General features: G+C 34.5%; 1 protein-coding gene across 1 annotated transcript in view; it reads right to left on the bottom strand.

The window, feature by feature from the left end:
* Positions 1 to 12231, bottom strand: part of RANBP9 (RAN binding protein 9) — an 84074-nt gene that overhangs the window by 18244 nt on the left and 53599 nt on the right. Inside the window, exons 6-9 of the mRNA XM_028511291.2 lie at positions 6086 to 6270; positions 3047 to 3159; positions 1429 to 1537; positions 56 to 246 (exon numbers count right to left, since the gene is read on the bottom strand). Of these exons, the coding sequence (XP_028367092.1) occupies positions 56 to 246; positions 1429 to 1537; positions 3047 to 3159; positions 6086 to 6270 (598 nt within the window). The remainder of the gene's footprint in view (positions 1 to 55; positions 247 to 1428; positions 1538 to 3046; positions 3160 to 6085; positions 6271 to 12231) is intronic.

Here is a 12231-nt window from a genome sequence, read left to right as displayed (position 1 = left end):
CAAAAATGTAAGAAAGGAAAAAATATAAAGCTAATATCATAAGACTGAATCTCACCAGAAAAATGTGCAGTACTTCCTTTGCCAGATGCTAAATTGTGGATATTCATTCCATGGCTGGGGCTCATACTTGGACTACTAAAAGGTCGAGGACTAACAGGATAACTGTCTTGAGATTTTGGACTTCGGCCTCCCAAACAGCGTACTTCACTATCTGTACCATTCACCATTTCTATAAACTGACGCACTCTAAAATATGGGAAAGAAATTTACTTAGATAATCTTCAAATAGCCATTTATTTAATAGCAACAGATTTCTTAAAAAAGATTTTTAAGAGCTTATGTATATCAGTAACTTTGGCCTTTAGATAGTATTCTAAAAATACTAAATATGGTTTCATATACTATATTGCTTAAAATATAAAACGAAACTATAATGCAAAAGATACTATATCCCCTTTAATCCAGATTTACTAAGAAAATGAAAATCTATCTGTAGCTATAAAAAACAAAATCAAAATGGATTCCTATTTTAAGCCCCAAAATACTTTAATCACACTAGTATTTGCACTTGGTAAAAAAAAACAAGTAGTATATAAGAACATGATGGGATTCCAACAAATATTTCTACACTCCTATTCACAGCAGCGTTGTTCACAGCATCTAATAGTTGGAGAAACTCAAATGTGTGTCAGTGGATGAGGGAATAAACAAAATGTGGTATATATACAATGGAATATAATTTAACCTTCAAAAGAAAGGAAATTTTGTGCTACAACACAGATGAACTTTGAGGACATTATGCAGTAAGGTAAATAAGCCAGTTACAAAGGACAACTATTTCATGATTCCACTTATATAAGGTACCCAGAGTAGTCAAATTCAAATTCACAGAAACAGAAAGTAGAATGGTGGCTGCCAGGAGCCGGGGGGAGGAGAAATGGGTAGTTAGTGTGAAATGAGGACCAAGTTTTAGTCTGGGAAGATGAAAAAGGCCCTGGAGATGAATGGTTGGTGACCATTACAAAGCAATGAGACTGTACTTAATACTACTGAACTGTGCATGTAAAAACAGCAAATTTTATGTTATGTATACTTATAATTGTTAAAAATGCCACAGGCTTACTATAAAGTAATTACTATATGGTAGTTTACAGAAAGAAAAATAGATTCCCATCTCCTAAATAAGATTTCCACATTTGGAAACAGAGACAGAACAACAGAACAGCAAACACACAGCAAATGACGCCATCTGTTTATGCTCCTCAACAAGTGCTTCCTATTATAATCTCTTACTTAAAAGTGTTATATTACAAAATTTTCTGTCAACATTTGAAAGAAGTTAAAACAAAAAGTACAACATGGAAATGATTTTGATTACAAATAACACACATATATAATAAATATAACATGTCTGTTAAAGAAACTCACTTTAATGTGAAAAGAAGATTAGGATTTCTTTCAAGTAAACTTGGGTACAATTGTTGTGTTGTTTCAATGGCTTCTCCCATTCTTCCTGCTAATACCAATTTCTGAATTCCTATTTATAAAAAGGGAGCAAAAATTAACATTTTCAGAGTAGAAACATATAGTAGACTCTCGTTTACATGTTTAAAACATTTTAAAATAAGTTACTGTGATTAATTTTCATTTATTTTTCTACAATCATAGTTTCAAAGAAAAATTTTCGGATAATTAAAAAACAAATATTTTCATAAACTATTTTTAAAAATCAAAAACTATCATACAAGTAATACAGGAAAAACACCTATTAAGCAGTACTGAAGTAAGAAACACTAAGGTTAAAAAGATGGCTATATTTATGGCATACATGGTACTTATGGTTTGTTTCACGGATACATACTAATCTCTAAACTCATGGAATTACATTTACTAAATATGTACAGATTTTAATATGTCAACCATACATCAATAGGGTGGTTATAAAAAGACCATAGGAAACATTAAAGAAATAATATTCAAAATGTCTTATCAATATTAACCTTCGGAACCCAGTACTTAAAGAATGCTCAACTTTGAGGTAAGCTCTGAATTCAACAGACACTCGATGAACATTTCTTGTGTCACATACGTGTTAAATTAGATGAGGATAGAAAGAATAAGTGATCATCTCCTGTTCACCAGAGCTTGTATAGTGAGACAAAGCATACAACAGCAACAACACAATGTTGTCAAGGTTATTATAACAGTTTGACCTATAAAAACATTTTGTTTTCATCCTTCACGATTTTGCCCATCATGTTTTGCTTTTATGCCTATATACTCAACCAGGTTCTACTCTCCCTGATGAACAAGTGTACCAATTTTAAGATGGCTAATTATGAAACAAGTTATTGTGCTAACTTGCCCTTGTGAGAACAGGCCCTATTGCTCTGGCCACAAGCACTATAGAAACTAAGCAATAAATACTTAAGATCAAAACTATCTTAAATTCAGACAGCTATTTAAATGCAAAGGTATTTAAATTTCTTTCATATATTACCTCCACTAACATCTAGTTATGGGACTACTTTAATAATAATTTTTTAAAAACCATTTTATTAAATGTTTATTTCCTGAAAGCTCAATAAAATATTTTTGAAGAAAAAATGGTAAGCATTCTTATAAAAAATTCTCCAAAATTATATCTTTCTACAACCAGGATGCTAGAGAAGTCCTATGCTATTTATTTATTTACATAATATACTTATGTAATACCAATGTGGGAGAGAAACATCGATCAGGTGCTTCATGTACATACCCTGACTGGGAATTGGAACCAACAACCCAGGTATGTGCCCCAATCAGCAATGGAACCCACCACCTTTTGGTGAATGGGATGATGCCCCAACCAACAGAGCCATCTGGCCAGGGCCTATGTAAAGTTTTTAAAGGTAATCTTCAAAAATGTCAATGAAAACAAATTGCAGAAGCATGAATTTTAAAATCTATTTTTAAAATTTTTACTTTGAAAATAAAATTTCTAAACGTGTTATAACCCAACTATAACCTGAAAACAAGTATTAGCCATGCACCACAGGGCCCTTACTTTGTCTATTCTTAATGGAAGCCAACTCTTCTAGAACGGTCTGGTCTGTAGATCTGGCAAAGGCCTCTGCTGTGGCACAGTACCCATGATGGACTAAATAAGATGAAACCATTCTTAAAAAGAAGAAACACAACTTTTAGTCAAGACAATATATGCTTCATACTACAATTTATATACACAAGGTCTACTTTGGTGTTACAAAACCAACCTATTTCCTTGAAACAATTAAGGCTTCAATAACCTCAAGTTCAAAGTTCAAAAAATCACTTTGTTCTTTCGTGTAGTATTTCTGAAAAGATACCTGAAAACGCTACATTGAGACCTACTGTCCCCAGTCAAGGACATCCCTGTTCTGTCCAAGTCCTTCCCTATTATTCCCTATCCTTACAGAAATCCTACTAACCATAAATTCTGTTTCACATTTATCATGACTCAACCCAATAAAGTGCTGTCATTTTATAAAATTCATTTGAAATAACAGATTAACTCCTTGAATTACAGGGTTCAGCTCCGTTCTTCATCTATCAAGTTACTTTACATGGGATCACAAGGTGTGAATACAAGAAATAACCAAGGTAAACCCGAAGACAGAATCTTCCAGAAAAAGTCTATGAGGGTGATAATATTAATCAATGAGAAGTTGGCCTTCTGATCTAAATCAATTAGTATGGCTATGCACAGGAGATTAATTACTCAAATATGATTTATATGTAAGTGACACACTTCCAAAACAGTTTATTTCTTAAAAAGCCACTAAGTGGCCAAAACACATATTTAAATCTAACCACAAAATGTTAGAAAAACTGTTGACTAAGCAATATTAACCCAGATAGCCAATATATCTAAATATTCAACTCTTAAACCTATCTCCATCTGGCACTGCTGAGGATGTGCTGGAAAACTGTAGGAAGCAGTGGTTAGGGAAAGGGAATTGAAGTGGGGAGGGGAATCTCTAAGAAACAGATTTTTCATTTTATTTCATCTAATTGTCCAAATTAATTTAAGAAGTAGGGAGAACCTTTTTAAAATAAACCTTCCAGAAGGTCAGAGTGTCATTTTTGTGAAGAATGAGGTTGAGGTCAGGGCCCTCACTGAACTCCGGCTATAGTATACAATATTTCCTCTCCTACTATCCTGCCATGATGCTCTGTACCAACAACTTTTAAAGCATTAGAGGGATGGACCCAAGAAGAGCAACTTATCCTAGCTCTAATTCACGGGAACTGTGAGATTCTGAGTCAGGGTTCACTATTCTTTCAAGTGCAGGACAAAAATATTTGTGTGGACTCTCTAATACCTGATGATAATAGCTCTAGAGAAGGAGCATATTTTCAGAATCATAAGCATATCTTCCAATCATTATCTCCTCCAAAATGTTCCTGCAGAAAGCTTTATTAGATTTGTAAATTTCAGACTGTTCAAAGCAATTATAGACATTTAAGATGAATTGTGTTAGATTGATGTTATCTGAAAGCCTCTGTTATTGTCTTGGGTTAGATTACACTAGTGATAATGACTATTTAAATTTATGGGTATTTAGTTAATTTTTAAGTCTATACTCTTTCAAGCTTTAAGAGCTACTACCATTTAGTACCACTGACATTCAGGTGTCATCTGAGATAACAGTCATAAGAATTATATTTCCCTGCTGACATCCTTAATAAAATTCTACCTTTTCATAAGAAGCTCCCTAATAAAACAAATTGAAATTTTTGGTAAAAAATGAGTTGAGACAAAGGTTATTCATTGTACAGTACTTTTATTGACACCCACTGTGTGCTCTGCTGCTGCCCACCCTCCACCACTGTTACTAGTGGATCATAAGTATTTATTCTGCACTTGGGAATCCTAACTCCATGTTCACTGTTCCTTGGCGTCATCTTCTTTGCCTCTTCTTAAATGGCTAATAATAGCACATAAGTAAATGGCATTAGAAATAACTAGTAACATGTTTAAAATTTCTTATATCAGAGGTTTTTGGTTGGTCATATTCTCCTATTTAGAATAGGAGCAATTATAACATTCCTAAAACTACATGACAAATAAATATTTAGCAAAAAATGGATCCCAGTAAACAAAAACTGCTAACATTCTTACAGAGAATAATCCATTCACTAGAAACATTTAGCCAAATCCTTAAAAGTATAATGTACATATTATATCTGTCTTCCAGACTTATATAGAAAGTAAACTATATGTTTATATAGTTTACTATATATACTATATAAATATGTAAACTATATAAATATAGATATAAGAATATATTCCAGACTTATATATAGAATATAAATTATTCTATATATAAACACCATTATTCTGATGCTTATTCTTACTGAGCAATAATTCTTTTCCCTATAAATACTTGAACTACTGCGGAACAACACAGTCATGTGCACATGATCCTAAATTATACAATCTAAATTACCTTTCTGAATTTATCTTTTGCATTGGTGCTATTAAAAGATGAGTCATATAACCTATGGAAATCATTAAATGCCATTACTAACCAGAGAAAAGGAATTACCCTAACTTAAGCAATTTAGTGTTATTTTATTTCTTCCATCAAATTTATAAGCCAGACTAATATATTATTTTGTATGGTGTCATCAAACATTCTCTTTGTTTTAAATAGTGAATTACTTTTTACAGAAATTAAAATATAATCAATATGCAAGTTACTAGGCTATAAATGAATAAATTTAAAAGCTTCAACAAATATTCTTTTGTACGAAAAGAATAAAATGTTTTATAAAAAAAGTACTTTTGAATAATGTCCATTCAAACTGCCTTACTTGCTTTTTTAAAAACAATTTTTTTATCTTCACCTGAGGACATTTTTTCATTGCTTTTAGAAAGAGAGAGAAAGGGAGGAGGTGAGAGAGAGCACAATAGAGAAAAACATTGTCTTCTGGTATGCACCCCAACTGAGGATCAAACCCACAACCCAGGTATATGCCTTGACCAGGAATCAAACCCATGACTTTTGGTCCCCAGCATGACACTCCAAACAACTGAGCCACATTGGCCAGGCTCACTTACTTTTGTATCATGGTCTGCCATTCTCCTTCTCGATCGCCAATAGGAAACCGGTCTATCTGTGCCTGTATTTTGGTTCTCCACTCCCGCATGTAGTCTTCTATATCAAACACAAAAGGATGCTGCCCAAAATTGGCATCAACGACCTCTCCTGGTGTCTGGAGCCCAACAGTGGGATATAAGTTTGGCTGTAAGACAACACATTTCACTAAGCATCTATCCCTTTTATGTTAAAGGCATTCATTCTTTCAAATGTTATCTCTTTAAAATGTCAAAACAATAAATTTATTTCATAAATATTTTGAAATCTCAATCCAAAATTAGAGGAAGACTAAAGCAAATATTCTAAAATACAATAAAATGAAAAGTATCATTTCCTATAAAGTGATCAAGAAAAATATGAAACAACGTCAATACCCACTTTATTTATTCAGAGACTACATAGAAATAAGACTTTTGGTAAATGAAGACATAATCCTTGCTCTTAAGAATGTTGTATATTAGCTACAGTGATTCAAGTATAAACACATAACTCAGGTTTATCCTTTTATATGATACATGTAGTGCATTTCTAGAAACCTCATGTGAAAGCTAGTTACCATAGAAACAATCCTAACTGGGCAGGTACTATTTTAAGTTTACTAATTTCCCTTATCTATATACTTGGGATGCCTCTATAAAGAGATGATGATAATTATGAGGAAAACGGTGCCATTAAAAGTGGGGATTCTCCATATAAAAATAAAAGACATGGATGGACATATTTCAAGAGAGAAAAAGGATAGATTTGAAATTTCAAATTTATGAAGAAATGCATTTAGATATACTCCAAGATTCTGAGGTTAAACAATCAATCAATTTAATAGCTTCAGGGAAACAAAAAAATACCAGAGTCCTTTTGGCTCTATCACTAGTTGTTCCACCTAAAGGGAGAATGAGTTACTGAATGGCAGCGTTTTAATTATTATGTAATCCAGTGAAGTAATTATTATTATTTGCATTACAAAAATATGGAAACTGAGGTTCAGGGGCAAATTAACTTGCTCATGGTCTTTCTACACTATGGCAGAGGTGGGATTGGAACAGGTTTATCTGACACCAAATCTACGTTCCATATTTCTTCCTAGAAATCCAATTCCTACTTCATCTTCATCCTCTGTATTTATGCCTTACTTCTTCACTTTAATGGTTATCACAAATGTTTTCAGTACAAAATGTGGTAAAGATGACAAGAGCATAATTTATGTATAATATAAGATGCTTAAACAGATTTCAAGCAGAAAGTAGAGTGTGTTTAAAAACAACTGATCAAACAAGCAACTACAATTAGAAACAAAAGTAGTAGTATGTTAAAATATTGAGCAATAGAGTTGCACCAGATTAGGGGGAAAAATGGTAATGCAATATACAAAAATGTACTGATTTTTAATAATCAACAAAATGGGCAAATTAATAGAATTTTAAGTCAAACACAAGTAAAATACTTATTACAACCATCTCATTTCACCAATGAGAAAACAGACCTAAAGTGTTCAAGGAATTTATCCAAAAGTATGCTTATTAATGACACACACAAAGGGAAAAACAACTCTCATTCACTGCACACAGAAATGTAAACTGACAATCTTATCAGGAAAAATTATGGCAAAATCTATTAAAACTGGCAAAATAATTTCATTCATAAGAATTAATCCTATAGAAAAAAATATGTAAAGATATACAAGGCCTGTCCAGAAAAAGTCCAGACATTGTTGATATAATGAGAATGATTTGTGCGACACTGATGCAACCTGGTAGCCAAGGAGAGTGGACCAGAATGCGCACGTGTGAATGGTGATGACTTCACTGTACTAGTCAGTGGGGGGTGGTAGATGCCACTGAGTGAGCATGTGTACTGTGTGGCTGTCACATTCAAAACGACTGAGTGAGTAGAGCAATGAATCTGCATCAAATTTTGTGTTAAACTTGAACATCCATCCATGGAAACTATTAGGATGATTCAGAAGGCTGAAGCTATGGGTAGCTGATGATTGGCAGCTTCATCATGACAACATGCCCCTCACACATCACATCTCTTGTAGAGGTTTCTGGAGAAACATCAAATCACCCAGGTGACTCAGCTCCACTATAGCCCAGATTAGGTGCTCTGTGACTTCTGGCTTTTCCCAAAACTAAAATAACCTTTGAAAGGAAACAGATTTCAGACTGTGGATGAGAGTCAGGAAAATATGATGGAACAGCTGATGGTGACTGGGAGAACTGTGTGAGGTCCAAGGTGCCTACTTAGAAGCAGACTGAGACACCATTGTCCTATGTACAGTTTCTTGTATCTTCTTCAATAAATGTCTCTATTTTTCATAGTACATAGCTGGATGCCTTCTGGACAGACCTCACATTCCTACAAATTTGCAATTTGTAATTACAAATAAAAAATATGTCCATTTATAGGTAGAATTATACACCATATTTATCAAAGCTCAGACTCCAATAATTTTAAGATGTCATTATTTTATATTTAAGAAAAATCATTGCCCATTAAACTCTCACAGACTGTAGATCCTAAGATATATCTCCGTTTCATATATATTAAATTATAAAAATAAACAAAAGTGAGGAAAAATGTGTATACTGACAGAGATGCCCAATATATATTACTAAATGAAGAGAACGAGCTACAGAAAAGTACATAAACTATCATTCCACCTTTTCTGTGAAGATTTACATAATGAACATACCAGCAATTCCACTTCTAGGAATTTATCTGAAGAAACACAAAACACTAATTTGAAAGAATATAGGTAAACGTTTTTATTCCATAAATAGACCCTCTACCAGGATTTAATGCTATAATAAAGAGTGATATCATAGGTACAAAACACATACAAATATTTGTTTGGTGGTCCCTTTAAGGGAAAGATTTTTTCCTTCCTTTTTAAGTAGAAGAATGATATGTTGCATGTGGAAGTCCCAGAAGATCTCAGTCACAAAAATAAAGAACTTTCTGAACCACAATCACCATAACCACCACTCAACAGACTGTTACAGAAACAAATTTCACCACTGGTTAATTATAGACAAGTCAAAACATAGCTGGCGATTCTAAATGGGACAAAAAATAGTTAGAAGGTAACAAAAATAGTCAGTATGTCCACAACAGCTAAGCCTTTTCCAAGGAAATTATCACTACCATCTACCAACGAGGAATAAAAACAAACAAAAATCTGCTCGCTCTGACAAATTAATTTACTTGCTTAGTGCTACAAAAAGAGAAAACAAAAAACAGCTACTAAGCCCTTCAACCAATTCCAAATGACACTTGGTCTTAACTAAACCTCTGCATTGGCTCCAAACCACACCAACCCACCCCCCACCACCCACACCTTTGCTCCCCCACCTCTCCCCACCCCCACAGATGCTCTTCTCTGACGCCTACCCCTTCCACCTACATGTATGATCACAGCCCAACTTTCTACTCAAGGGTATGATCACAGTTATTTTCTTTCTCTATATATTACATCAACTTTTGCTTGGTAGTGAATCATTCTCATCGGCAAACATTCTGCTAAACCTAACCAAAAAAACCTTCTATTGCCCCCACTTCCACCACCAGCTACTTCATCCCATTTTTCTACTCCCCGCTGTGGCCAAAATCCTCCAAAGTTGTCCACGCTCCATCACCTCCCTCTTCCATCAGAATCTCTCCATCACTCTTCTTAAATTTTCTTGAAAAGGTCATCAGTGACCTCCACTCTGCTACACCCACTGGTCAATTTGTGATGTTTCACAATGGCATCTGATACCCCTGATTACTCCTTTCTTGATATACCTCAACACTATTTTTACTTTGCTTTGATGGCACCCAATTCTTAGTCTTCCTTCTACCTCAGTGATTGCTCCTTCACAATTTCTCCCTGCAGATTTCTTCTCTTCTCCCACATATGGCATGCCCCAGAACGCAGTCCTTGGTCCGTTTCTCTTCTCTGCCTACACATACTCCCTTATGGATCTCAACGAGTCTCACTGACTTTATATTTAAATACCAAAATGCCAATTACTCACAAATCACTTTTGAATTCTGGGACTATATATCCAACTGCACACCTGACGACTCCACTTAATTTATCCAAAAATTAAACTCGAAACCTCCTCCCTCTATCTACACCCTTCTCCACATTATAAGTGGCATCTCCACTCATCCATTTTCTCAGGCCCAACATCTTGAAGTCAGATCCTCTTTCTCACCTTTTTTGCATCCAATTTATCAGAAAATGTTCTTGGCTCTCAGCGGGATTTACACACACACACACACACACACACCTTATTTACTTACTTTAATCCATCTGGAAGTTACTGTAGTATAATATAAAACGCAATCCTAAGATTTATATTTTCAAAAGCAAAACAAAACAACAAAATGACACCAAAACACTTGTTCCATCACCACTTGATAAATAATGCTTCTTGGTGAGCATTTTTGATTTGTAGACTCTGAATCTTCTTTGGCTTAGCAAAGTTTTTTCTATTATAACTTTGGTATCTTCTGTTTTTCTAGGATTTTCTTCAGGAATATTAATAACCTGTAGTCTATTCTCACCTCTAAAGTTTCTCGTCATTTCAAAACATCTCTGAAACTGGAATGTGTCTTATAATCGATGGTATCTTACATGTGGCCAGGCAGCTGTCATGACACAGCTGTCACTGCTGCAAAGGTATGAATTTGTTAAAGGATCAGCTTACTAAAAACTCTGGGACTTGATTATTTTTTTCTGGTGAAACAGCTGGATAATTGCAACCCCTAAGACATTTTAGTCAACAAGCCAACTGAGAAAGGAACCCCTGAGTCCTGGTTATTGTCAAAAAACCTTTGTGAATACTTTCTGGCAATATTAAGAAAGTGACAGCATCAAAACCTGCACAATGCCATCAGGAGCTCAGGAAAAAATGCCAGAGACATACTGGAGAACTCTTAAGAAATGTTCTTGATGGCACAGGAAATAATATCATGTGGAACACCACAGACATCAACTCTACACAAGTAGTTTAAAAGTTAGATTCAACTTGAAGAAGTGTGGGGAAGACTTTAATCAATTTATATTGCCATGTCATCATTTTTAATAATGCAGTAAGTGATATTTATTAAAATCTATTAAATACTTTCAAAGATTGTTGGGTAAATGTAAATACAAATTCTAAGTGACAAGAAAGCATTGTATCGTAGTTTGCTAGTTTTTTGTCTCTAGTGTTACATGGTATGCATATGACACTGGAGAGAACCTCAGATCTGGTAAACAAGGTGTCTACAGTCACACCACTTTGCCCATCTCTAGTGATGGAATCACCATTATCCACTGCCTCAATTTCTGCAATAGCCCCTCTCAGGTCTGTTTGAGTGTAACCTTATTCTCTACGCACCATCTATTTTTCAAGCCTGCAGTCAGTGCTCCTTTAAAACTGAAGCTGTATCAGAAGAACTAAAGTCTGTAATGCCTTTGTACCTCACTCAGAGTAAGTGTCAAAATCCTTACAATGACCCTCAGGATCTGGATGATCTGGCCAATCCCAACCATTGTTACCTCTGATTTACCTCCTCCTATAGTCTGTCTTTCGCATGTCTTTCTACCTCACTTCATGCTATTCTTCAAACAGGCCACACATGCTACTGCCTTACCACACACATTCCCGACTATTCCCTTGGTCTGGAACAGTTTTGATCTATATATCCGTTTAGTTAACTCCCTCACTTCTTCAAAAGTCTCTGCTCAAGTCTTAGCTTGAGCAAAGGCGAACCAATTGTACATCCCATGTTCTGCGTTTGGTACTCCCATGCTGTTTTGTTTTTTCCTTCTTTGAAAAGTACTTAAAAACCTTTTAAAAATGCTATGATTTACTTATTTGTGATGTACTGTTCATTCTCACTTCCCCAGCTTGAATACCCCAAAAGGACAGAGACCTTTACCTTATCTGTTTTCTTCAAATGATATATATAGCCAAGCACAGAGCTTGCCATATAGCATGCATGCAATATACACTGAATTAATAAATGATTAGAACTGCTTTATAGTCACTTGCTGAAAAGTCCAACAATACCAAAAATAATTCAAATAAATGCATAGTGACATTAAAAAGTATATTTTAATAATCATTTCTGA

Source organism: Phyllostomus discolor, chromosome 5 (assembly GCF_004126475.2).
Source record: "Phyllostomus discolor isolate MPI-MPIP mPhyDis1 chromosome 5, mPhyDis1.pri.v3, whole genome shotgun sequence".
NCBI classification, from domain to species: domain Eukaryota; kingdom Metazoa; phylum Chordata; class Mammalia; order Chiroptera; family Phyllostomidae; genus Phyllostomus; species Phyllostomus discolor.
This window is presented reverse-complemented; position numbering and strand designations above follow the sequence as displayed.